The 27041-nt window shown below is 50.0% G+C and overlaps 1 protein-coding gene across 1 annotated transcript; it reads left to right on the top strand.

Annotated features, from left to right (window-relative positions):
• The first annotated feature begins 3265 nt into the window (after positions 1 to 3265).
• On the top strand, positions 3266 to 22071 carry ARR3 (arrestin 3). Its single transcript, XM_065556814.1, has 16 exons — positions 3266 to 3358; positions 6542 to 6587; positions 8237 to 8267; positions 8740 to 8800; positions 9546 to 9590; positions 10026 to 10225; positions 10963 to 11022; positions 11394 to 11461; positions 11838 to 11973; positions 12573 to 12657; positions 14148 to 14220; positions 15028 to 15165; positions 15899 to 15982; positions 17666 to 17689; positions 18553 to 18609; positions 21667 to 22071. Exons 2-16 carry the CDS (start codon positions 6571 to 6573, stop codon positions 21848 to 21850), a joined length of 1263 nt encoding a protein of 420 aa, XP_065412886.1. The 5' UTR covers positions 3266 to 3358; positions 6542 to 6570; the 3' UTR covers positions 21851 to 22071.
• Positions 22072 to 27041: the final 4970 nt, after the last annotated feature.

Below are 27041 nucleotides of genomic sequence, written 5' to 3'. Positions count from 1 at the left end.
CATGCAGACTTTTCCTCTGCTGAAATCACTGCTAGCCAGTCAGCTAACTGATTAACCACTCAGTTAAATGTATAGATTTAAAGAAACCATGTTACAAGAAAATACAAAACTGAGAAGAGCAAAATAGAAATGACTCTTTCTACCCATTACTACATTTAAAGAAAAGTTAGTGAATCAGACTAGTTGACACAATTTAACTAGAACAGTTTGGCTAACATCAAAACAACATTCAAAGCATACAACTAAAATAGAAGTTATTTTTCCCTCCCAATTTCCCTTTGCTATAATTAGCATTGCCCAGGCTTCTCTGTTAGAGGGTTAACATTAACAATATCACTAACCTGCTGCAAAATGCTTCAGAGTTAGGGACAATAGCCTGCTTTCTGCTCCTGGGTAGGGCTACAGATAGCAACTATGAAAAAACAGGACAGGAGTGGGGGGTAATAGGCGCCTATATAAGAAAAAGTCCCAAAAAACGGAACTGTCCCTTTAAAAACGGGATGTCTGGTCACCCTACTCCTGGGATCAGCTTCTCCCAACTCACCCAGGGCACATGGCCTTCTGCAAAGCAGCTGCCCTGACAGCTCGCCCTCATGGAGCCTGACCCCAGCAACATGGAACCTATTAGGGCAGACCCAAAACTACCACACCCAATTCCAGAAGCTTCTGGATGTGGAGTGCTTAATCTGCCTAGCAACAATGACCCAGAAGTGTCTTCCGCCTCAAGGCCCTGCAGAGGCTCATTTATGGTGCAGGTAGTCCGGCATGTAGCGTACGGGCGCGCGCCCTCCTGTGCCACTTCTGAGGGCTCCGATAGGACTGGCAGCTCCTTCATCTCCATCCGAGAGGTCTTCCGTGAGACTCTCTGGACTGCCGGTCTTCTACCAGGACCTCCTCTGGACCTGGAAACTGCTCTTGGTGACCAGGTCCGTGGCAGCCACCGAGGGGGTGGATCTGCTCGTGGAGCCCCTGCTTCGTGTACAGGTGGCGGAGTCCCCCTCGGTGTGCCAGAGGTTGATCCTGGTAGAAGTCACCAGAGTCGGAGACCTCCTGGACTACGATCGGGGAGACTGGCTGGATCCCTTGATGTTCACTCAGCGCATGGGGCTCTCCAGGCCTCGTACTCTCCGGCACGTATTTCAGGAAGTGAGGGCCCCTAACCACCCACTGCTCAGGGTTTCCTTGACCAGGTCCTGCAAGAGGGCATGCCCCACCCATCCTACACCACAGGCCCTCTGGACCTTTTCATCGGGCTCCTGCCCCATGGATCTACCTGGTCATTGCACCCCTTTACTGCAAGCCAGCTGCACAAATTGCAGCCAGTTCCATTCCGGACTGCACCAAGGAAACATCTGTACACGCTCATGCTCCACACTCTTCACATCCTCACCCTCGCGTCCCGCCCCAACACGGAGTGGTGGGACCTCCTGCCACCTCTGGAGGGTGAGGGGCCCTGGTGGGCCAGCCTATATTTCACCCTGGTCCTGAGGCTCGCCAGGGACATCAGCTGGCGGCTCCTTCATGGAGCCGTGAGCACGGGCATGTACTTGGCGTGGTTCACTCCCCTCCCAGACACCTGGCCCTTTTGCGGCATGAGGGAGACCCTGGCATGCGTATATCTGGAGTGCACCAGGTTGCAGCCCTATTCCAGCTCCTCCTAGATATATTATTACGTTTTTGGTTGCACTTTTCCCCTCACCTTCTCATCAATGCACTTCCTATCCATGGCCCCACAAATTCACGGGTCCTCCTTGCCAACCTCCTCCTAGCCCTGGCCAAAATGGCCATCTACAAAACCAGGGAGAGGAGGTTAGCCAACGGGGTTTCCTGCAACTGTGGGGCCTATTTCCGTTCCTCAGTCTGTTCACACATTCGGGCAGAGTTCCTCTGGGCGGCATCCACTGGCTCCCTTGACACCTTTGAGAAGCAGTGGGCGTTGCCCGGAGTTCTCTGCTCGGTGTTCCCGTCTGGTTCCCTTCCTTTAGCCCTGTGACCTCACTCCTGTTCCTGTTATATCTTTAGTTGTCCCCTGCAATTACTTGGAATCCCGGACCTGTGGATCCTACCCCTAGGCTGGGGGGAGGTCCTTTAGCAGTGGGCGGGCTTCTGTCCGCCCACTTCCTGGATCCCAATAGGAACAATGACCCAGACACAACTCACTCCTACCTCCCCCCAATTGGTCTCTTAAAGAGATATCTCCCTATTAGGCACATGGGTTACATATGACCAGGACTGTCATATGGAAGACATAGGAGGTAATTGTCCCACTCTTCTTGGCATTGGTGAGGCCTCTGTTGGAGAACTGTGTCCTATTCTGACCGCCACAATTTAGGAAAGATGTGGCCAAACTGGAGAGAGTTCACAGGAGAGCAACAAAAATGATAAAAGGCTTAAAAACCTCACCTCTGAGGAAAGGTTAAAAAACTGGGCATGCTTAATCTTGAGAAAAGACGACTGAGAAGGGACCTGATAAAAGTATTCTGATATGTTAAGGGCTGGTATAAAGAGGACCTGGTCACTTGTTATTCGTGACTATTGAAGGTAGGACAAGAAGTAATGGGCTTAATCTACAGCAATTTAGGTTAGATATTAGGAATTTTTTTCTAACAATAAGGACCATTACATTTTGAAATAGGCTTCCAAGGGAGGTTGTGGAATCTCCATCATTAGAGGTTTTTAAAAACAGGTTGGACAAACACCAATCAGTGATGGTCTAGTTTTCCTTGGTCCTAGCACAGTGCGGGGGGCTGGACTTCATGACTTCTCAAGGTCCTACATTTCTATGATTCTATGATTGACGAATGCCAGGAAGAAACAAGGACCACAAAGCTTCCCCATTCCAATGTCAGCTCTCTCCCCGGGCTTCCCAGGGCTCCTCGCCACACCTCTCCCTGCTAGCTTCTCAAACCAAGTCTCCTAATGACCTGGTGTGATTTTGCAGCAGTGCAGTAATTGTGGAAACAGGCTCCCAGCATTGTGCAAACTTCAAATGTGCAAGAGCAAAGCATCCATCCTAATTACAGTACCATCATCAGGGTTTAAGCCTGCTCTACCTATCTCTCTAATCTGCCTTCTCAGGGCTCCAGCAGAAGCATTATTTATAGCCCACTCTTACTTACTAAAAGTCCCCCAACTAATCAAGTAATAGGATTCTAGCCTCAAAATACTCCCCCTACAATACGCACACACACACAAATCACATCTCCAGTCAAAGCCCCTCTGGCAAGAGCAGCCTCCAGGGGAGGGACTAACAAGGAGCTATAAGAAGCCTACGAGCAGAGAGCAGAAGCCTCCTAGTAACTTGGCTACAGAAGAAGGGGCTGGAAGAGGAGCTGGGCTCTGTTCACTCATCTCACAGGTAAGACCTCTCTACCTCCCTTTTTCTCAGGCTGGGAGAGGGAGGGGCTGATTCTGTCCCTCCCATCCAGTACTCTGGGGGAAGGTCGCTTATCCTGTGTGGTTACGTTATGAGCTCACTGGGGCAGGGACCCTTCTGAGTCTTGTAAAGTGCTGCGGACCAGTAATGTTAATAATCAATAGCGGCTAGGTAGGTGGGTAGCATCTTCTGGCCCGCAGGGGGCTAAAAGAGGGCTGCCTGCCTGCTGAGACGCTAAAGAACTTTGCCGACTCCAAGCAGGGAACCCAGGAGCCTGCATGTGGTTGAGCTGGAAACCAGAGAACAGAAGTGTTAATGTATCAGAATAGGAGATGCCCCATCCTAACCAAGCCATAATATGTCTCCAAATCCCTAGTGCACCCTTCCTCACTGCGGCCTTAGGAGAAATAGGAGGGGACTCAGCTCCTTTCTTCTCTGGCTTCCTCCTTCCACTTTCTTCTTTAATTCCCATCACATCCCACCACCAACATCCTGCCACAGCCCGGCCTTGTCTCCATCTGGGGAATGGATGAGGCCCATAATATCCTCCTCTGCTTCCTCTTTCTCTGGACTCAGGATAATCAGCCTGCCACTGTTCCTGAGGTCTAGCTAGGGCAGGTGCCCAGGGTTTCAGAATCCCAGAGCTTTTCCACAGGGCATTAAAGGCACAGTCTACTGTTAAAATTAATTACCTGTCTCCCAGTGGGGCAGAAGGGGGCTCATCCCTCTTTCCCCCAGAGTTCTGATTTCTTTTTTCTCCTGGGTTTCATTTTAATTACACTAAAAAAAGCTCTGCCTACATTCTGTCCAACTTAGCGTTCTGCCTGGGTTCCTAGCCCACCTGGCTTAAGCAGGGCTATCCAAGTTTAAGATACTGAGCTCATCCCTGCTAAGCTCCCCGCAAATTAGCTGATTACAACTGAGATGTTTACAAGTATAATTCTGGCTGCAAAGACTGATCAAGTAAAACTCATTCAGATGATGAGAAGATCTTGAGCATGCCCCCGAGTGCAGGGCAAAGCCAGAATCCACTCCATGTTGGCACAACACTACAGTGCAGGGTTTACCTGAAATTGTCTCTGATGATATGATCACTAAGGCAGTCTATGCTCTCAGACCATTCACTGGGGCAGAGGGAAGGAACCGGAACTGGATATCTATGGTCCCGGGAATTGACATAGGTTTTGCACTCCCCTGGAATGGACCTTGGGACCCTGGCCCTGCACCACTAAAACCATGGAAGTTTTTATGGATTTCAGTAAGAGCAAAAGCAGTCCCCGTAGTAGCTATGTAAAAAGTGAAGAGAAAGATGATGGATGCATGAATGGTGAGAGACAGATCTAGAGGTAGAAGTGGTTAAATATGGAAATGTTCAAAGCAGAATGGTATTTTCATTTCCCACAGGCTGAATTATAGGAAAGCCCACTGTGTAGACTGTGAGCTTTTTGGGGGAGGGACTGTGTCTTCCTGGGTATGTGTATAGTGCTAAGGACTAATGAGCAATGATAGTGGCAATTGTGCTTTCCCATTAAACTGATGTGGGGGTAGAGACAGGAGAAATAATTTCCTATAGCAGCAGTATGAGATGGATCTTACCTGCCCTATTTTTGTGCTTTTTCAGAGTAATAATAATTAACAATACTTAGCACTTAACTAGCACTTTCCATCCACCGATCTCAAAGCACTTTACAAAGTGCGATCAGCTTATTATCCTCATTTTACAAGGGACAAGCTGCTGAGGAAACTGTGGTGCAGAATGTAAGGACAACAATTTCAGAAGTGGCCCTATTTCTGGCTGCTTCAGCTTTTGGGCACCCAGTTTAAGACATGCAGGATCTAATTTTCAGAGGCGCTGAGCCCGCACAGCTCCCATTGACTCCAATGGGAGTTACTTGTATCTTGTCAGAAGAGGATAGGACCTAAGGAAGAGACTTCTCTTATGGGGAAAGCCAGCTCTTTGTCCTTGTTCAAAGACCCCTTCGTGGGAGGTTGTATGTAATTAGTGGCTTGAATATGCATTGGTCTTGACTGCGCTAAGCTTGGTTTCCTAGCTCCCTTTATAGAGGGCTGGCAATATAGCAACCAGCAGCTTCCTCCTAATAAGTCATTACAGCAAATTTCTTGCAGATAAGGACTTGCGTAAAATGCTAGCTCCTCTAGTATCTTCATTCATTCATTTCTCTTTCCCAGCCCCGCAGACGCTCACTCAACAGTCACTCGCCATCAGGATGGTCCAAAGTGGTTCTTCTGTCACCTTCTAACATCTGTCCTGCCCTACTCATCACTCTCACCTTTTCTGACCCTCATTTTCTTTGCTGCCTTCCAATGTAACAGAGGAAGAGTTGGATGCTAGGTCTGTTCCCATCTGGGTTATGCGGTATCCTCGAACCACAGTTAAATTTGCATCAGTGGTGCATGCACCTAGCCACGTCCACCAAGTCCTTAGGGAATCAGGAGCAAACCTGGGCTGGGAAACAGAATGCCCTAACCCCCCTCATAGCCTGCTCCTCTGCTGTCCTGAGACGTATGAAAGAACCAGTGAGACCATAGCCTGAGACCCCAGGCTGAAAGAAGGCCCTGGCCTATCCTAATATCCTAGTGTCCCATCAAACGTTGGACCTGTCATTGTGAGAACTAGGGCTCCTAGATATCTCACCCTGCTGACCCTAGGCTGTGGAACCAGGGGGCCGCCCAGGCCATGGCCTGGCCACTTTTTGGCTGGGCCAAACCTGAGTGGCACTGGGACCCCACGTGCCAGGTCGCAATGCGCAATGCCACTCACTCAGATTTGGAGGAGGTGGGTGTAGGGCAGGGGTTCTCAAATTGGGGGGTCAGGGGGTCGCAAGCTGTCAGCCTCCATCCCAAACCCCGCTTTGCCTCCAGCATTTATAATGGTGTTAAATATGTTAAAAAGTGGTTTTAATTTATAAGCGGGGTCGCACTCAGAGGTTTGTTATGTGAAAGGGGTCACCAGTACAAAAAAGTTTGAGAACTATGGTGTAGAGGCTCATGGGCCAGGGGAGTCAGGCTGCTGATGGGAGGGGGGCGCCTGAGAGGGGAAGAGGAGGGTCAGGTGGGAGGAGCGCAAATCTATGCTCCCTCCAAACTTTAAAGGGCTCTCTGAAGCCTCTGCTGCTGACTGTTTTCTTTTGCTTCCTTTTGCAGAACCCCTGCTGTGCAACGACTGATTGAAAATGTCAGACAGCTCCAAGTATGTCTTCCTCTTCCTTCTCCCACTATGTATGGGATTGGGGCACTGCAGAGTGCCAACATGCAGCACCCTTCACAGGAAAGAGGGGACCCCAAACACACTGGGTTAGCTCACCCCAGCCCTAGTGGAGGCAGTCCATGCCCTACAGAGATCGGATGGAATGGGGTAAATGCCCATTGTTTTGAAGGCCTCAGCCCCCTCCAGGGACAGTCCTGCAACCAGCCCATGTCGCCCTTTGCTCTCTCTCCATGTGGGACTGGGACGTGCCATCCTCCAGGGATGGGCAGGAGTCTCATGCACGTGTGTTTAGCAGTGGGTGACAGGGACTTTGCCTGGCTTTGGTGGCCCATCCGTCTCTCTGTCATGCATATGCAATGCCATCTGCTGGCATTATGCAAGCTCTCCCACTCTGTATCCAGCCCAGAGCACAGCCTGCGTCTGAGGGAAGCTGGGTGCTTAATGTTAGACTCGATGCAAAGGGAACGTGGGATTATGGTAATTGGAATTGACATTGAAGTCACTATCAGCTCCTTAGCATCAGCCTCCAGCTGGCAAGGATGTCCAAGGCGACTTTAATCCTCCAGAGTCCGGGCCAGGAGCCAGATGGACATAGGACCAGAGGAACTTCCAACCCAGTCAAGTGTCCCAGCTCCTGCCAAAATCAATCCAGTCCAGTGGTCCATTAAGTCCAGTGTCCTGGCCCAAGTAGTGGCCAGTTCTTGATACTTTAAAGGAGGAGGAACCCCACCATCACAAAAACCCGGCCCTTGTGGGTCATATGTGCTGCAGTGTTCATGTGTAGTGGCTGGGCCCAGTGACTATACACCCTGCATCCATCTCATAGATCAAGCAGTTTAACTTTGTTGCTGAAGGTCCCAAGTCCAGTCTCTTTTGATGAGAGCGGTGTCTGTATGCGTATGCAGCCACATCTATGTACATGTGTGGATTTTCCCCATCCCTGAGCACCTGTTGACCTATGTTTACTCAGACCAGGCCTGAGTGTTTGGCAACAGTAGCTCCCCATCCTGTGGAGAAATCCACTCCCCAGTGCCAGCAGCTAGAGAGAATTGGGGGAATGCAGCAGCCCTACCTGAGACAGGAGCAGGAGCAGTGCCTGACTGGCTGACCATACTCTACAGTGAAGGGATATATACACACAGCCTCCCTAACCCCAGGAGCTGTTCACTAGCCAACACTCACACATTGCAGTTCCCTGCTTTCCTCCCCAGCTTCTAAAATATAGTCTGTGGCAACAGTATGTCCTCCACCTCTCCCCACCAGGAATATTCGCCTCATGATAGTGGGCAGAGAAATCCACAGCTCAAAGAGCTCAGGGCATATGATATCTCCCTTTTCCCCAGCCATTTGAGTCTTCACCAGGCAGAAACAGGCAGGGGCTCAGTTTGGGGTCTGACTATGCAAGGGACTGAATCCCCAAAGATCCTGAATTCACATGCCCACTTCTCCGTAGCCAAGAGTTCTGGCTACAGACTCAGCCTCGCTCCCCGACTTCCTCCTAACTACCAGGTGAACTGATTCCCCTTCTCCTCCCTTTCTCTGAACACAGCACTTTGGCAGAGGCCAGCCTGCAGGGACTTGCAATCTTTTCCCAGACCTTCCCAACCCCTTTGTGTTTGTTTCCTCTGCAGGGTTTTTAAGAAGACCAGCCCCAATGGGAAGGTAAATACACGCTGAGCTTGGGCACGCCTGGGGGGGCTGCAGAACACAGACACATGCACATTTGTATCCCAGGACACTTTACATGTTGAACTAAATTGTATCTGATTTATCCAGGCACTACTAAGAGAGACCTGCAGGAACATGTGTGTCAGAGACTCCATACCGGGGGATTCCCAACCCACCAGGGGTGCATTGTGGGGAATCCCTCCCCCTTCAATCTCTCTCTTGCTCTATTTCTGATACACCTGGCATGGTGCTATCATGGAGCTTTTCAGGAAGAATTTTTTTTTTTTAAATATAATGAAGTCCCTAAGTAATGATGGCTGTTCTGATAACTTGAATAATCAAGAGATCTCCATTCCCTGATCCCAGCCACAGCTACAAACTTGAAACTTCCACTGATCAAATGAAGAACAACAACCTGTTTCTTTGCCGTTCTTTTTTCTTTTCTCCCACCTCATGCTGCCTCCAGTTATCCATCTACTTGGGGAAGAGAGATTTCGTGGACCATGTAGATTCTGTGGAACCTGTAGGTGAGTGACGTTATCTTCCCCATCCCATTCTGCAAGCCATTATCCTCTGCATGTGACACTGCAGCTGATTGCTGTGTAGCTGGTTGTCACGTTTCAAACAGAGGTTTCATGAGGCCAGATCCTCAGCTGGTGTAAAATGGCTTAGCTCCATATGTTCCAGTGGGCAGTGATTTTCAGATTTTCAAGCAACAGGAACAAGCGAGACTGGTTTCCTGCAAATATCTGTAACATAAGGCAAAGGTGGGAAAAGCAGAAAATCTAGCTCGTAGGAGCAGGCAGACAGACATGTACTAGCTCTGCTCATGAAAATAGAAATGTGCCCATGACAGCATGAGCAGCTTGCCTGAGTATGTACCCAGGGGGTCAGGCAGGACTGTATATGGAGAAAACTGATCACTACATGGAAATGTTTCAGAGTAGCAGCCGTGTTAGTCTGTATCCGCAAAAAGAACAGGAGTACTTGTGGCACCTTAGAGAATGAATTTGTTAGTCTCTAAGGTGCCATAAGTACTCCTGTTCTTTTTACATGGAAATGGTTTCAGAAGTATTTTAGGAAGCAGTAGCAGCTCTTCAACATGCAATTTCCCTATGGGATGAGCTAATGTCTCTGTAGATGGAGAAAGGAGCTACTTTTGTTGACTAAATTTTATGGATAAAGCGCATTTTTAAAAGGACATTCCCACCATTTGCAGCCCCACCTGTTGCGAAGGCTGAGCTCACCTGCACCTCTTGTGCTTATTTGCAGATGGTATTGTCTTGATTGATCCAGAGTATCTGAAGGATAGAAAAGGTAACTCTCTGCAGCAATAAGATGCAAATGTTGAGGCTATGATATGCCTTGTGACTGTAGTTAGATTAAAGTGCCTAGTGATCATCAGTCTCCCTATTCAAAGCAACCATTCCTGAGCCAGAGACAAAAGACTGTCTTTGTTTTCTGCTCTTCTCTTCTGTCTTGGGGACTGATTCTGAAGCTACCAGAGGCTTGAAGAAGGATTTCATGGATCTTCCTATCTTTGCACTGGGCTTTAGAGACCCAGTCCTAGATAATTGGGTCAGATTTTTGCCTGCACAAAAAAACTGCTTTTAATTTTGAAGAGTCATTAACATGGTCTCTTCTCTTGTCTCAATCCCGCTCCTCCACCTGCCCTTTCCTTATTTCCATTCCTTCCTTTTGCTCATCTTCTTTTCTCTCTTTCAATTTCCATCTGTCCTGCACTGGCCCCAGTGTATGTGACCTTGACTTGTGCATTCCGCTATGGCCGAGACGACCTGGATGTCATTGGCTTGACCTTCAGGAAGGACCTCTATGTCCTGAGCACTCAGATTTATCCTCCTGTGCCAGAACAGACGCCAACTTCCCTCACTCCTTTGCAGGAAAAGCTGCTGAAGAAGCTGGGCGAGCATGCTTACCCCTTCACTTTCGAGGTAAGAACTTCTCAACACACATGGCTCTTTCCATTCACACCCTCCAGTATCTCTTGCTGTGCACAGTCTCTCTGGAGCTGTGAAGCACTGGCCACTTCTCATGCTCCCCAACAAATGATCCAGGATCAGCGGCAACTAAGTCAAGGAGTTAACTCATGGTAGTATCCTTCTCAGCTACATCAGCTCAAAGGTGTTCCCATGTTGCTGGGGGAGCAGTCTTGGGATTTTGTCCCTTGGGTAAGGGGTTGGGGCAGAACAAGCACGAGCATCAACTTGAACAGAAGCTTCCTATGAACAGACATAAAGCCCATGTCATAGACAGTGGCTTAAGAAATTATGAAGAGACTATGGGGCCCCAAATGAGGTGCTACCTTGAGGTGTGTATATGGGTGTGTTTGTGTGTGTGTGCGTGTGTGCGTGAAGTTCCTTGCTCCATTTCTGCCTTAGGGTGCTAATCCTCAGGCACACTCCTTATCTGAGCCTATAGCCATGATGGAAAAGGAAACTCACCTGCAGCTACTTCCAAAATACCTGCCAGGGACACATCTATCCCACCATAAACCCCAAGCCTCAGGGGACTCCAGCTAGGGCTTTTGCCATCCTGACAGCCCTCAGTGCCAGGAATCACTGGTCTGGAGTCAGACATTACAGTGAGTGAGGAGGAACCCGAGCTCTGATCGTGCTGTTCCGCTGGGTTGGGTTTGGTGTTCTTGGTAAAAATTTCCTCTCTCCCGCAGATGGCGACCAACTTGCCCTGTTCAGTCACTCTCCAGCCAGGACCGGATGATCTTGGAAAGGTGAGCTTGAGTTCTGCGTTTCATACCTATCATTGGTCTGAAAGAAAGACACAGAGTGGACGGATGAATTAAGAATCTGTCTCCAACAACTTCCCCCAACTTTAGGGCTCCAAAAATCACATGCTGCTTCCATTGTGGTGTCAAGCAAAATGGTACAGCCAGTTGGGGGGCAGCTCTGAGAGGGAGGTAGCACAGCCGCTTCATGCAGAGACAGGGTCTTCAGTGAGGTCGAGGATACACACTGATGTGATGAGGAAGGGAGGTGAATAAATGTAACTATCAGCACTTATTATCCCTGATGGAAGTTAAGGGGCCCTGTTCCATCCCGAGGCCTATCACAATAACCTTGTAGCCATCTGTGTTTTCCTCAGGCTTGTGGTGTGGACTTTGAGGTCAAAGGATTTTGTGCTGAAAATCTGGAGGAGAAAATTCACAAGAGGTAATTCCAGTGCATCCCTTCTTCCCCCATCACCCTAAAGCAAAAGAACCAAGTTTCTCCCCTCAGGCCAAATCCCTGCAGGAGGGCAGCCCTGGGTTTAGACTTCCAATGGAGGCCACAGGCTTTAGCCTCCATCATCCCTGCCTCATGCTTTTTGATTTAAGGGTGCCAGCCTCTGTTTCCATTTCTAATGCTTCTTAAGAGCAGACTTTGGTTTGCCCATGCACCCTGGGGCAGGGGAATAAAAGTGTTCATCTGTTTAAGCAAACAGACATTTTCCTCCGTTCTTTTAGATCTAGCTGGGGGAGAAGGGTAGGTTATGGGACAGACCAAATGTCTCTGTGCTTACAGGCCTGGCCATTTCTCATCCCTGCAGGAATTCAGTGCGACTGGTGATCCGAAAGGTCCAGTTTGCCCCAGTAAATACGGGCCCAGCACCAAAGTCAGAGACTACCAGGCAATTCATGATGTCTGACAAGCCCCTACACCTCGAGGCCTCCTTGGATAAGGAGGTCTGTATTGAGTCTCTCCCCTGTACTCTTGCAAGTAGGGTCTGTCCCACACAGACTGGGACATGCTGGTCTTTCCCTTTGCTGCTGGAGACTGATTACAGCAGAAATGCTCAGCTGTGAAACTGAGGCTCCAGAAGAGGATCTCACACCCATTCCAGCCTGCTAACCTATTGTGCCTCTCAGCCTTCCAGCATCCATCATTCATTTGCAAACAAATCTGGGGGCTTCATCCCAGCCTGTACTTTTTAAGACATGCTTTACCCAGGTGTGAATCCTCAGGAGTTTAGTCGGGCTGGAACTTTCTCTTCTATGTCTGTATTTCTAGTGCTTGGAAACAGACCCTCTCCACAGACCCAAGAAGATAAAGGATCCCCTCAGATCTGGGCTGTCCCCTTCTTGGAGAGGAGAGGTCCTGGTGCACATTGCATATGCATTCCCTTGGGTCCCTGCATCCTAACTATTACAGGCCTCTCTTTCCATGGTGCCTCAACTTCTACTTATCTATTTAGGTCCTTACTTTGGTGCCCTTCACCACAGTATCTGGTTACTTCCTTAACTCCTGTTAGCACGCAGTGTAACCAGAGCCATTCTGATTGCAGATCTATTACCACGGAGACCCAATCACTGTCAATATTAATATCAACAACACCACCAACAAGATTGTGAAGAAAATTAAAATATCAGGTGAGAGGGAGCATGGTGCACATCCCCAGCCTCAGCTTCATTCTTACCTCCTGTGCCCCACATCCTTCCTTTTGCCCTCTGCCCTACACTTTGCTCATGCCCCACACCCTGGGGCAGACCTTTAAAACACCTCTGTGAGAGTCAGGTTCTATAAATAAGTGTGCACATGGGCCCAATAGGCAGGGCCGGCTCTAGCGTTTTTGCCGCCCCCAGCAGCAAAAAGCAAAACAAAAACAAACAAAAAAAGCCGCGACGGCAGCTCTACCGCCGGTTCATTCTACGGCAGCAATTCGGCGGCATGTCCTTCGCTCTGAGAGGGAGTGATGGCCCCGCAGCTGAATTGCCGCCAAACGGCTGGACGTGGCGCCCCCCTCTTCATTGGCCGCCCCAGGCACCTGCTTGCTACGCTGGTGCCTGGAGCCGGCCCTGCCAATAGGTGAACTGTGCTGGTTGGGCACAAGGCCAAATGCCTCACCCTCTTTTCTTCCCCACTCTCCCAGGCCCAGAGAGTAAATCCCTGTGCCTGCTTCTCCTCTCACTTGCACCAGTTCTACACCTGTGTAGTTCCACTGACTTCTGTGGGGTTATACCTCCTTTAAACCAATGCATGGGAGGGAAGAACCAGGTTCTCTGTATGGTTTAGGGCTGCGGTTTAGAGACACAATAGTTTCACAGCCATCATAGAGCTCAGACTGTTAGGGGAGGGATGAGATGTAAAACAACGGAGAGGCCAGAAGCCTGCACTACGTGTGTCATGCTCCAACTTTATCAAAGCTGTAAATTCAGTGGTGGAATGACTAGGAAAATCCTTGGGAAGCCCCCTGATATTCCACTGATTTAAGGAACTACCTCCTGAGATGCTATAGAGCTGCAGTGTCACAGGGGCATGCACAAGGGGGGGGGGCAAGCAGGAGCATACCCCCCCACCTCCAATCTCAGCGTGTCTCTACAGCCCAGGGAGGGAAGAAGCAGCAGGGTGGCTGGCTGCCAGCTGAGCTCCTCCTTCCCTGATCCCTGCAGGTGCAATCTGCTGCTTCTCCTTCCCTGCTGCTGGAATCCCAGGTGTTGTCTCTGCCTCTAGCCCTGACTCACCTCAGTGGGTGCCTGCAAAGCAGGCAGCAGTGCTGGGACTCCAGCAGCGGGGAAGAAGCAGCAGTGTAAGGGGAGTGGGAGGAGGAGTTCAGCTGGCAGCCAGCCGCCCTGCTGCTTCCTCCCTCCCCAGGGGCATCAGGGACACAGAGAGTGCAGCTGCCAGGGGAGCTGCAGCCATCTTGCTGCTGGGCGTCCCCGCCAGGGTGTCCTGAGAAATCTGGAGCGGGGGTGTCACGCGAACCTTTCATTTGTGTGTGTTTAATGTGCCCCTCCGAAAGCGGTCAAATTTAAATTCCTGTGCTTGCCTCTGTATAGAGCCAAGGACAGTGTGTGCAACATTCTATGTGATACGCATGTCATTGCCAGGATAGAATTGTGTTCCCTTTCTCTCTGATCAGTCGAGCAGATCACGGATGTGGTTCTTTATTCGCTGGACAAATATATGAAGAACGTGTGCACAGAAGAGATACTGTAAGTTAGAGGAGGTAGCAACTCATATACCACTGGGCTTGGCTGGCCAATAGAGTGATGGAGAGAGAGAGAGAGTCAAGGAGTGGGAAGAGAAAGATGGGGAAAGAGAGGAGACAGGAAAGATGACATTTCAATGCGGAGCAAGAATATCCTGAGTTCTAATAGTAAATAGGAAAAAAGCAACAGAGCTTTGGAAGGGATATAAACCCCCATGCATCAGGGCATAAGCCACTGTCTAACTACTGGGGGCTAGGAGGAAACTTCCCTGGGGACAGATTGTCACACAACTGCCCACAGCAGGGTCCTTGCAACTTTCTCTGGAGCCTCTGGTGCTGGCCACTGTCAGAGACAGGATACTGCGTGGACTAGATGGGTCACAGGTCAGATCCAATCTGGCAGTTCCTGTGTAAAAGAAGAGGGATAAAGAAAAGGGGAGAAGGAATAGAAAGGAGAGTGGAAGAGAGAAAAGGAGACATAGAAGCTGGGGGATACAGACAGCAGGCGTGTGTGTGTGTGTGTGTGTGTGTGTGTGTGTGTGTGTGTGTGTGTTGGGGTGGGAAATAGAGATTCTCCTCTTCCTGGGGCATACAGACAGCAGGGTTGGGGGAAGGGATCAGGTAGTGTGCTGTGACCTTCCTCTGCCCAGACGCATCTGCTCTGGGTCCATAATCACAAGCCGTTCCCTGGTGCAGCAGCAGGCAGCTCAGGATCCTAGCTTTCCAACGGGTTACATGCAATTGTCATTGCCCTGTTCTCTGTTGGGACTTTGGTGGCTGTTCTGAGCTTTCCTCTCTGCATCCCTTTCAGTGAGACTGTGGCTGCCAATTCCACATTCTCCAAAAGCTACACAGTGACTCCCAGCCTATCATCCAACCGTGAGAAGCGTGGCCTGGCACTTGACGGCAAACTCAAACATGAGGACACCAACCTGGCCTCCACCACCGTGTAAGAGAAAGGCCTCCACCCTGCCAACCATGTTCTCCGGCTGATCTCTTTGCTTCTCTTATCAGTCTCTGCCAGACAACCACTTCCCACACACCACTCGCACTTTGTACCCATCCAGTGCTGCTTGCCAATACCTAGGTACCCAAACCTTGAGCTGCAGCCTCCACTCCTGCTAGTCCAGTCCTGGGCCCCTACACACTGCTTACGTACCTTGATCCTGTCCTGCCTCAGTCCCTGCAGCTCTGTTTCTAAGACCTTCTTGAGCAGAGACTGTTAATCATGCTGAAGATTTTGTTGAGTTTGTGATGAGGATGCCACACCCACTGATCCATCTTGCAGGTGAGAGGTAAACCCATGGGCCTGACCATGATCTTTAAAAGATCCCATCGCACTTTTTCCAAAAGCAGGTGCATCAGCTCTAGTGTCCTGATAAAATTCCAGCTTTGGTAATTACCATCTACCCCCAGAAATTCCTCCATGCTTTCAGCTACATTAGTCTTCCCTTCCTTTGTGCCATGTGGCTGTGCAGTTAAACAGCTACAGTACTTCCCTCTGCACAAGATGGAGCCCTATGGCAGTCACAGATATAAGATTTTTGTCATTGTTGTGGTGGCTTAAACCTATCTCAGTAGCTGTCATCCTGATCATCAGGCAACAAATTCAGCCCCCTCTGATCACATGGCATCTCATCCCAGGTCATCTTCTGACCTCTTTTCTGTGCTTTTTCTTGTAGACTGAGAGCTGGGATGGACAAGGAGGTATTGGGGATCCTGGTGTCCTACAAAGTGAAGGTCAACCTTGTGGTATCCAGAGGAGGGTGAGCATCTCTCCGATACATAGAGTGTAACTCTTTGGTGTAAGAGTTGTGTGTTTGAACAACACCTAGCATAACAGTGTCCTAGTCCATGACTGGAGTTCCTAGGCACTACCACAATACTACTACAGCTAATCATAATAATACTGACATGAACTGACCAGGGAAATAGCTAATAACTGGATTTCTTAGTTTGCCTTTGGGGCCCCCTCTGTACCCTACAAACACTTAAGCCAGGGGTACTCAAACTACATTGCACCACGACTCCTTACAACCCAAGGAGCGGGGGCCAAACCCTGGGCCCGCCCGAGCCCCACCGCCCCAGGTGGAGGGGGGCCGAAGCCTGAGCCCGCCCGAGCCCCACCGCCCCAGGTGGAGGGGGCCGAAGCCTGAGCCCGCCTGAGCCCCACCGCCCCAGGTGGAGGGGGCCAAAGCCTGAGCCCGCCCGAGCCCTACTGCGCCAGGTGGAGGGGGCCGAAGCCTGAGCCCACCCGAGCCCCACCGCTCCAGGTGGAGGGGGCCGAAGCCTGAGCCCGCCCGAGCCCCACCGCCCCAGGTGGAGGGGGCCGAAGCCTGAGCCCGCCCGAGCCCCACTACTCCAGGTGGAGGGGGGCCGAAGCCTGAGCCCGCCCGAGCCCCACCGCCCCAGGTGGAGGGGGCTGAAGCCTGAGCCTGCCCGAGCCCCACCGCCTCAGGTGGAGGGGGCCGAAGCCTGAGCCCGCCCGAGCCACATCGGCAGCCAACTGCTCCCTTTCCCCCCAGCACCTTCTGCCCACTGCGAAACAGCTGATCGTGGCGGGCGGGAGGCGCTGGGAGAGAGGAGGAGGAGTTAAGCAGAAGGGCCACCAGTGGACAGGAGGTGCTGGGGAGGGAAAGGGAGGAGATGGCTGCTGATGGGTGCTGAGCACCCACTAATTTTTGGAGCACCCACAGAGTCGGCGCCTATGCCCAGGTGAGGGGCCTGTAACCTGAGCCCCGCCACACAGGGCTGAAGCTGTCGGGCTCAGGCTTCTGGCTCAGGCTTCGGCCCGGGCCCCAGCAAGTCTAATGCGAGCCCTGGCAACCCCATTAAAATGGCTTCGCGACCCACTTTGGGGTCCTGACCCACAGTTTGAGAACCACTGACTTAAGTCATCCAGGCATTGGGTCATCCACATGGCATCCATTCCTTGGATTCTCAATGATTCCCACCCCTTTGCTCCCAGGTCACATCCTCATTTATAGCCCTGCACCTCACTTTATTACCAAACATTCTCTAATGCCCCACATTCTCATAAGCAAACTAGGGAAATGTGGTGGAGATAAAATTCCTATAAGGTGAGTGCATTACTGGTTAAAGACCATACTCAAAGAAAGAAGTTATCAAAGATTCATTGTCAAACTGGGAGAGCGTATGTAATGGGGTACCACAGGAGTCAGTTCTAGGTCTAGTACTATTCAGTATTTTCATTTATGATTTGGGTAATGGAGTGGAGAGTATGGGACTCTTGACACATCACCACAGGATACCTGGGTGCCATGACAGCAGGGACCTGTGAAGGGTGTCATTCACCTGCCCAAGATAACTGTGACACGAAATGAAAAGCCTCATTGTCCAGAAGGGGACATTTTCCACTCATTCATTACGTTTGTATTTGTTTTACTGTTCTTTAGCTGAATTCTGTGTTCTTTCTTTCATCCCCACAGCATCCTGGGAGATCTCACTTCAAGGTAAAGAATGAGTCAGTTGACAGGTGTCTATCAGGAATGGTGTCCCTGCTTATGGAGCTTTGTAATCGGATGGTGCACGGGGCCCAGAGACAATGAATCCTCCTTTCACTGTACAGGAATGAATATCAAGCCGCCCCCACAGCTTCACACCTCCAAACACACACACACATGCACACACACTTTCAGACACCTTGCGTGAAGATGTGATTGTCAAGCCCCACACCGCCTGTGTGACACCTTCCTGTGCCCTGCTAGTGGGTGGCTCCTAAGTGGGCTGTAGTCCACGAAAGCTTATGCTCTAATAAATTTGTTAGTCTCTAAGGTGCCACAAGTACTCCTGTTCTTCCTCTTCTCTGGGCTCTTATATTCCCTGCTCAGCCATTAGTGCAATTACCCAGCAGATGACTTGTGCTAAGAGAACTTCACTCAAAGTTGAGGACACAGTGGAGCAAGTAGAAAATCCAAGGCCTTTTCTGACCTGAAGCATGATTTGCAGCCTGACCTCTCTCCAATCCACTCTCTGAGCTGTATTTTGCAGTGCCATTCAGGGAGTTGGATGGTGTTTCTAATGCAGAACACACAACTGCTCCCCACACTGTCCTTGTCCCACAAAAGTTAAGGTTACATTTTAACACATATCAGTTTTAATTACGATTTTGATTATCTGATTGTTGCAAAGCATTGTGGGATGTTTCGATGACTGCCAGGGTGCTATAAGCAAGCCTGAGCAGAGACGGCCAGACCTGTACTCATGCCCAATGAAAAGGCCATCAGTTCCGGAGGATTTAACATATTCTGTGCTTTCCCTCACAACTGTCTCTGTGTAATTTTCCCCTTTAAGAGATGTGTGCTTTTCCTTCCAGCGATGTTGGTGTTGAGCTGCCTCTTATTCTGATGCACCCAAAGCCCACTGATGGTAAGTGATCACGCTGGAATACAGTTTTCACTAGGGAAGCAGCAGGGAGGAAACGCATTCACATTTATGAAGGTGTCAGAAACACTAGTGATATCGGTTATCCCAAAGGCCAGGTGAAGCAGTTCAGCTCAGAGAAGACCCAACCCAGATGGAAGCAAACCTCAGAGCCTTTCCAGGGTAGGATCAGTTCATTTGCCCTTTTCTCTGTGGCTCTGTTCCTTCCAACATGGCCAGGCCTGGAAACTCTAACACACCCTGAAAGAGAGAGGCTTGTATTATTCCCTCTCCAAACCGAGCTTCCACACTTTCTGAAACTGACCCATCACTGGGTCAGTTCCCATGATGTACTGCACAGTGTGCCAATGATGAAAATGGCACGGGCTGTGCTTTCCAAAATCCCTTGTTTCCAATGGATTTGGAGTCAGTCAGAGCTGTTCCCACTTACATTATTTTAGCCATGATCTGTCTATGGCGTGCTGGGGGGTCTCCCATAAGTTTGCCACCTCTCCAGATCTTGACAGGACCATCTCGTTTCCTGCAAACGTATCTTGCAGAACACGCAACTACATCATCACACCAGTATGCTGCATTGTGATGGCACAGACATCACAACTTCATAATGCCATGGGTTTGTAGTGGAGGACAAATTTTTAAGGGTGGTGATCCAATGCTCACCCAAGACTTGAGGCTAATGCTCTGCTGGAGCAAAGGTCCTATTTTGCAATTGCATGTCTGAGCCACTAAACACAACACATGTAACGGGAGAGCTGTGAACTGTGCTTAATGCTTATTTAGCAGAATTGAGTGGAGTCATTTTATAATAAACACAAAACTCCACAATGTGTGTAGTGTAGTGGAAGATTTGACTTTGTCTTGAGCTCTAGACTGAGAAATATTCACAAGGTTGTATGGTGTCTCAGCCACATGTCTATTACTGATCTTCCACAGTAACTCTGCAGATAAAACACATGACCCCTTTCAGTTATTTGCCCCAGAATATGTCTTTCCAATAGAAATATCCCAGCAGTAAGAACATGTCCTTTTGAAATGCCTGTTTCAGACTAACCTCTGTGTGTCTCTCTCAATCTTTCTCTGTCTCCCCGCGATGTGTTTATAAATGGACTATAGACAAGCCAAGGTAAGGAAAAGGTTTCTCAGCCTCTACACCAACACTTTCTGTAAGAAATCTGTGCCATAAACTCATTGGAGATAGATGCAATACTAAATAACCTGCTCCCATTTCAATATGGAGTCTCCTGTGCTGTGAGTGTCTTGGACCAAAAGATCCATCATAAATCTCAGGCTCAGGCCCCACAAACTTGTGCTCTCTACATCACAACAGACACTATGACATTACAATGTGATGTCACCGCTAAAATGAGCATTGTCATAGCGAGAGGAGAAACCAGAGCTGGGAGAGAGGCATGTTTGCAGCTTAATTTTGTTTATTTTATAGTTTCCTGGCTTTTCTTCTCCTTGCTAAAATCACACTGGCCCCTGTTGTTTCAGATCCAAACTGTGTTGCCTATTTCAATGTTACTTCATTATTTTCTGGAGGGAGTTGCTGTCACCGACTTGGCTCCATAGATACATGCAATGCTCTGTTGCTATGATAGATGTCCCACTGATGGAGATTTCTGTCCCTTGCTCCAATCAGCACAGCTCAGAACACAGACTACAGCTTTCCCAGTACTGTTGCTTCCTTAGTAATCTCAGCTGGCTCCAGCTCACTTAAGCTTAGTGGCAGCTGGAGGCTGCACTCCAGGCACTGGACTACAGGAAACTGCAACCAAAACAAAATCCAGAATATCCCTAGAGAGAGGGCACTGGCTGAATTCTTAACAGCAATAAATCCTGTAACTACCTTAATTGGTGGAAATTACTAAAGCATCCAAAAACTGTCCCAACAGGACACAAATCCACCAGGATTGTTAGCATTAAATCCTGCTATGTGCCAATGAATTATATATTGAGAGCCAGCCTCATAAGATAAAGTCCTGTGTTGCCCTGGTAATTCTGTTTAGCTCCAGAACACTCTATCCAAAGGACTCTAATGGTGAAATCCCACTTCCCCAGCTGGCAGCAATTTATACTGACCAAAACACCAGGATGGAGTTGCCACGCTTACAAGTTTGCCTACTAGGAAATCTCACAATGCCAAATCCATCCCCCACTCCAAAGTCCACCAGCTATGAATTTGATCTGTAGTTACAAGACCATGAAAGACCCATTTTTGTGTCTAGTTATATCCTGCAAGCTGCTGCTGCGGGACACTGGAGAAATGCATGAAAATCAGAACAGTACTTTGGGAACAGGCAGAGTCCAGGAGCTGCCTGTGCCTAGATAAACTACTCACATGTTCTCACAGCAAAGAATGTGCCCTTTATAGCCCCTCTGTGGGTCTAGTCAGGATATTTCAAATTTCTCTTAGGAGCACGGAACCCCCTGATCGGTCCCTTTCCTACCCACTTGCACTTCATGCAGTTTGTCGAATCACTTTGTATTCTTAACATTTTGGAACCTGTTTTGCTGAATTTTCTCCTTTTTTCCTTTGTTCCTTTTTGTGCCTCTTTCTCTGTTTCATGGTGTCATTTTGCATTTCCCTCTTGCGAGGAGGTAATTAATCCTCTTTATGTCTCTCTGTCTCCATTTTTTTGTTTGTTTTATCACTGTGTAAAACTTTGTCTTCAGAAATCTCTTTAGATGCAGGTTTCCCCCCTCCATACACACACCTAGCTGAGTGTCCTGGGCAGAATTGCATTGCTGCTGCTGGTAAAAGTCTCAGCCACTTGAGTAGTTATTTACTATTTATCAGCACATCTTGTGGATTTCCTTCAGTAAATGTTCCCCACTGCACTGTCCTTATCAGTTAGCACTCCGAGCCTCCTGGGGCCAGGGCTGAAATATGTACAGAAGGCAAAGCACTGTTCCTCAGCAGAACATGTGCATTGAGGAGTCCTGTGAGGCTGGGTGTCAACAGAAAGTGGACATTGTCTCCATAGTCCTGATGATTTGAGCAGGGACTTCAGCCTTTTGGGACTTTCACACTGTGACCCTCCCTCCTCTCCCTCCCGAGGCAGATGATGTGTGTAGTCAACCAAAGTCCCAATTTTGAGACCTTATCATGCTGTCTTCTTCTCTCCAGTGAGGAGGACATTGTGATTGAGGAATTTGCTCGCCAAAAACTCAAGGGGGAGAAAGACGACGAAGATGAGAAGGAGGAAGCTGACAAAGACGAAAGCTAATCTGCTGCCCTGCCCAGCCCAGCCAAAACATGCGGTAGTGACCACTCTAGTGCACATAGATTTTTTAGAGCAGTCCCTGATGTACCAATCTTATATGTGTGGTGTGATACAATCATCATTTGTTAGCAACTGTAACTATTTGAATGCTGTCAAGGAAATGTGTTACATTCTGTTTATGCCACTCACTGGAATGCTGCAAAGTTATGCAATTTCTTTATAAATAAAACTGTATAAACTGAAATGTGCTGGGAATCCATTTATTTTGGCTTTGTTTTTACTCTGATCACTTCCTCACAAGTCATGGAAGAGCTTACAATCATAGAATCATAGAATCATAGATTATAGGACTGGAAGGGACCTCGAGAGGTCATCGAGTCCAGTCCCCTGCCCGCATGGCAGGACCAAATACTGTCTAGACCATCCCTGATAGACATTTATCTAACCTACTCTTAAATATCTCCAGAGACGGAGACGGAGATACAAGCTAGAGGCAAAGTTGGTGCACAAGTCCCTGTGTCTCTTTCACAACAGCACCAGGTAGGTGGACACCACCCCAAGGGAAGGGTCAAGTCTAAAACAAATAGTTTTTTATAAACATGTTATTAAATGAGAATGTTCAGCATATGCTGTATATACTATTCTTGTAAGGAGTTCAGATCTGGAACAGCCTTCTAAGGGGAGCAGTGGGGCAAAAAACCTAATTTGTTTCAAGACTGATCTTGATAAGTTTATGGAGGGGATGGTGTGATGAGGTTGCCTAAAATGGCATATGCCACCCATCTGCGACTGCTATTAGCAAATATCTCCAATGGCGAGAGATAGGACCCTAGATGTAGAGTTACTACAGAGAATTCTTTCCCAGCTGTCTGGATGGTGGGTCTCACCCACATGCTCAGAGTCTGACTGTCATAACTATAGAGGGAAGGGTAACAGCCCTCCTGTGTACAATACTATAAAATCCTTCCTGGCCAGAGACTCCAAAATCCTTTTACCTGTAAAGGGTTAAGAAGCTCAGGTAACCTGGCTGACACCTGACCCAAAGGACCAATAAGGGGACAAGATACTTTCAAATCTTGGTGGGGGGAAGGCTTTTGTTTGTGCTCTTTGTTTTGATGGGAGTTCACTCTTGGGACTAAGAGGGACCAGACATCAATCCATGCTCTCCAAATCTTTCTGAACAAGTCTCTTATATTTCAAACTTGTAAGTACAGCCAGGCAAGGCGTGTTAGTTTTATCTTTGTTTTCTCAACTTGTAAATGTACCTTTTGCTAGGGTGTTTACCTCTGTTTGCTGTAACTTTGAACCTAAGGCTAGAAGGGGGTCCTCTGGGCTCTTTAAGTTTGATTACCCTGTAAAGTTATTTTCCATCCTGATTTTACAGAGATGATGTTGACCTTTTTCTTTAATTAAAAGCCTTTTTTAATAACCTGATTGATTTTTCCTTGTTTTTAGATCCAAGGGGACTGGTTCTGGATCCACCAGGAGTTGGTGGGAGAAAGGAGGGGAGATGGTTAATTTCTCCTTGTTTTAAGATCCAAGGGGTTGGATCTGTGTTCACCAGGGAGTTGGTGGAAGAGTCTCTCAAGGCTATCCAGGGAAGGGAGTTAGCCCATTGGGAGTGGTGGCAGCGGACCAGATCTAAGCTGGTAGTTAAGATTAGAAGTTTTCATGCAGGCCCCCACATCTGTACCCTAAAGTTCAGAGTCGGGAAGGAGCCTTGACACTGACTGATCACCATGTTTGAAGTCAGGAAGGGATTTTTCCCCAGGTCAGATTGGCAGAGAACCTGGGGAGGTTTTTTTGCCTTCCTCTACAGCATGGGGAATGGGTCACTTGCTGGTTTGAACTAGAGTAAACAGTGGATTCTCAGTAACTCAGCCAGAGGTTGTGGGTCTATTGCAGAAATAAGTGGGTGAGGTTCTGTGACCTGCGATGTGGAAGAGGTCAGACTAGATGATCATGAGTGTCCCTTCTGGCCTTAAGGTCTATGAGTCTATGATTTACACACAAAACCCTTTCAAATCTGCCACAGTCCAATGATGTTAGTTTGCCTGCTCTGGAATTAGGTGATGTCATTGGGATTGGCTCTCTCTCCTCTCATCCCAAATGCCCAGCCTGCATCATTTTGTTTATGCAGACCAACATACGGACAGGAGATTGTATTTACTGCACCTGCTCAAGAAGCTGAAGTCGCCGATGGCTGGTGAGGTGTAAAACTGGATCTCACAGGACCTAAAACATGATAAGAGTGAGCTTTGAGGTAATTATGTGCTGACTACACTTCACCCAGGCCATTTGGCACCAATTGCAGAAGAGGATGGAACCAGCAGGATCATATTTGTCATCCATGTTTAACTGTGATTGTGACAACAGTTGACCAAAACCCCATAACAGCATTACAGTCAATATCTAGTGCTCTGTGGCAAGCAAGATCTAAATTCTGCAACAAGGTTCCTTGGATTTTTCTGAAGGGCGCAGAGACTGGAAACTTTGTGGCAGCTAAATTTAAATGTTAAAAAAGATGTTTAAAATTAAATATGTAAAAGAATAATACAGTCAATAGTATCCACTCTTTTTTATTGTGTTATTAAACTCAATGTATTTTTACCCTTGTTGGTGTCACTAGGCATAGCTACCAGGTAACTCGGGAGGTTGGAAGGCCATAAGTGCCGATGAAACCCCCCTGCTCTGGGTCTAAGTGAGCCAAAGCAACTCCATCTTGTGAACTTTAACCAGCCTCAATGCTAACAGCCTAAAAGCAGAATAGCTTTTTTAGCATACAGCTGCAGTTTCGCTCAAACTAGCAAAAGCAGTAGTGATAAGGGAGGGGGAGGGGAAAGTCTACTACGTATAAGCCTACAAGGCCAAAGATAAACATGCGGACGGGAACTTTTCTAACACACCACCATGTAGTGCCTACTGTAACTGCTGTTGGGAAGGGAGGGGTGAAGGTAGGGTTACCATATTTCAACAAGCAAAAAAGAGGACGGGAGGAGCCCCGCCCTAGCCCCGCCCCTGCCCCTCCCACTTCCCGCCCCCCCCAGAACCCCCAACCCTCCCCCCGTTCCTTGTCCCCTGACTGCCCCCTCCTGGGACCCCTGCCCCTAACTGCCCCCCAGGACTCCACTCCCTATCTAAGCCTCCTTGCCTCTTGTCCCCTGACTGCCCCAACCCTTATCCACACCCCCACCCCCAGACAGACCCCTGGGACTCCCACGCCCCATCCAACCACTCCCCACCCCCTGACAGCCCCCCCCCCAGAACTCCCAACCCATCTAAACCCCTCTGCTCCCTGTCCCCTGACTGCTGCGATCCCTCTCCCCACTTCTACCCCCTGACAGCTCCCCCCCAAAACTCCCAGCCCCCTACCCCCCTGCTCCTTGTCCCCTGACTGCCCCCTCCTGGGACCCCTGCTCCTAACTGCCCTCCAGAACCCCACCCCCTACCTAAGACTCCCTGTTCCTTGTCCTCTAACTGCCCCCTCCTAAGACTCCCCCCAACTGCCCCCCAGGACCCTACCCCCTACCTGTACCCTGACTGCCCAAAACTTTTTCCACTCCCCCCAAAAAGCCCCCCCCCCGTTTCTTGACTGCCCCCTCCAGAACCTCCCTGGCCCCCTTACCCTGCTGCTCAGAACAGGGTGTTGGGCTCTGTGCGAGCCGAGCCGGACACATGGCTGAGCTCCCCAGCGCAACAAAACCCGGTCCCTGGCCCTGCACAATGCTGCCGGACCGGGCTGCAGGAGGAGGAGCTGCCGGCCGGCTCAGAATGCAGGGTGGGAGGAGGAAGCTGCTCCGGAGTCCAGCCCGGGACTTTCCTGCAGCCCTCCCAGCTCTGCTCTGCCGGGGGAGGGGGGAAATCCCGGACATTTTGAGTTATTTACAAATTCCCCCCGGACGCTATTTTTAGCACGAAAAGGAGGACATGTCCGGGTAAATCCGGACGAATGGTAACCCTACCCATGCACCTATAATGGACCCCCACCAGATGGGTAAGGGTAGGGTTACCATACGTCCGGTTTTTCCCGGACATGTCCGACTTTTCGGCAATCAAACCCCCATCCGGGGGGAATTGCCAAAAAGCCGAACATGTCCGGGAAAAATACCGTCCGGGCACTTCCCCTCCCGCGGCTGCTCTGCGAGTCCTCCCCTCTCAGACTTCGGCTCTGTTTAAGAGTCGAGCTGCCCGAGCCAGCGCTACCAGCTTCGGGCAGCCCCCCTTGCCTCTGGACCCCAGCTGCCAGCCGGGCACTTCTCCTCCCCAGCTCCAGCTGCCTCTGTTCCTCCTGTCTCAGACTTCGGCTCTGTTTAAGAGCCAAGCTGCCCGAGCCAGCGCTACCGGCTTCGGGCAGCCCCCCTTGCCTCCGGACCCCAGCTGCCAGCCGGGAACTTCTCCTCCCCGGCTCCAGCTGCCTCTGTTCCTCCTGTCTCAGACTTCGGCTCTGTTTAAGAGCCAAGCTGCCCGAGCCAGCGCTACTGGCTTCGGGCAGCCCCCCTTGCCTCCGGACCCCAGCCGCCAGCCGGGCACTTCTCCTCCCCGGCTCCAGCTGCCTCTGTTCCTCCCGTCTCAGACTTCGGCTCTGTTTAAGAGCCAAGCTGCCCAAGCCAGCGCTACTGGCTTCGGGCAGCCCCCCTTGCCTCCGGACCCCAGCCGCCAGCCAGGCACTTCTCCTCCCCGGCTCCAGCTGCTTTGCTCCGGCGGCTGGGGTCCGGAGGCAAGGGGGGCTGCCTGAAGCCGGTAGCGCTGGCTCAGGCAGCTTGGCTCTTAAACAGAGCCGAAGTCTGAGAGGAGAGGAACAGAGGCAGCTGGAGCCGGGGAGGAGAAGTGCCCGGCCGGCGGCGCAGGGTCCGGAGGCAAGGGGGCTGCCCGAAGCCGGTAGCGCTCGGGCAGCTCGGCTCTTAAACAGAGCCGAAGAGTCAAGGGAGGAGGAGAGCCTCCGGCCGCGGCGGCTCTGCTCCTCCCCTGACTCTTCGGCTCTGTTTAAGAGCCGAGCGCTACGGGCTTCGGGCAGCCCCCATGCCTCCGGACTCTGCGCTGCCGGAGCCCGGGAGGGGAAGTGCCCGGCCGGGGGCGCAGGGTCCAGAGGCAAGGGGGCTGCCCGAAGCCCAAGCGCTACCGGCTTCACGGTTTGCCGGGCAACCTCCAGACCCTGCACCCCTGGCTGGGCGCTTCCCCTCCCGGGCTCCAGCTG

This window comes from Chrysemys picta, chromosome 9 (assembly GCF_011386835.1).
Source record: "Chrysemys picta bellii isolate R12L10 chromosome 9, ASM1138683v2, whole genome shotgun sequence".
NCBI classification, from domain to species: domain Eukaryota; kingdom Metazoa; phylum Chordata; order Testudines; family Emydidae; genus Chrysemys; species Chrysemys picta.
The sequence above is the reverse complement of the archived record's forward strand: the minus strand, read 5'-3'. Positions and strand labels throughout refer to the sequence as shown.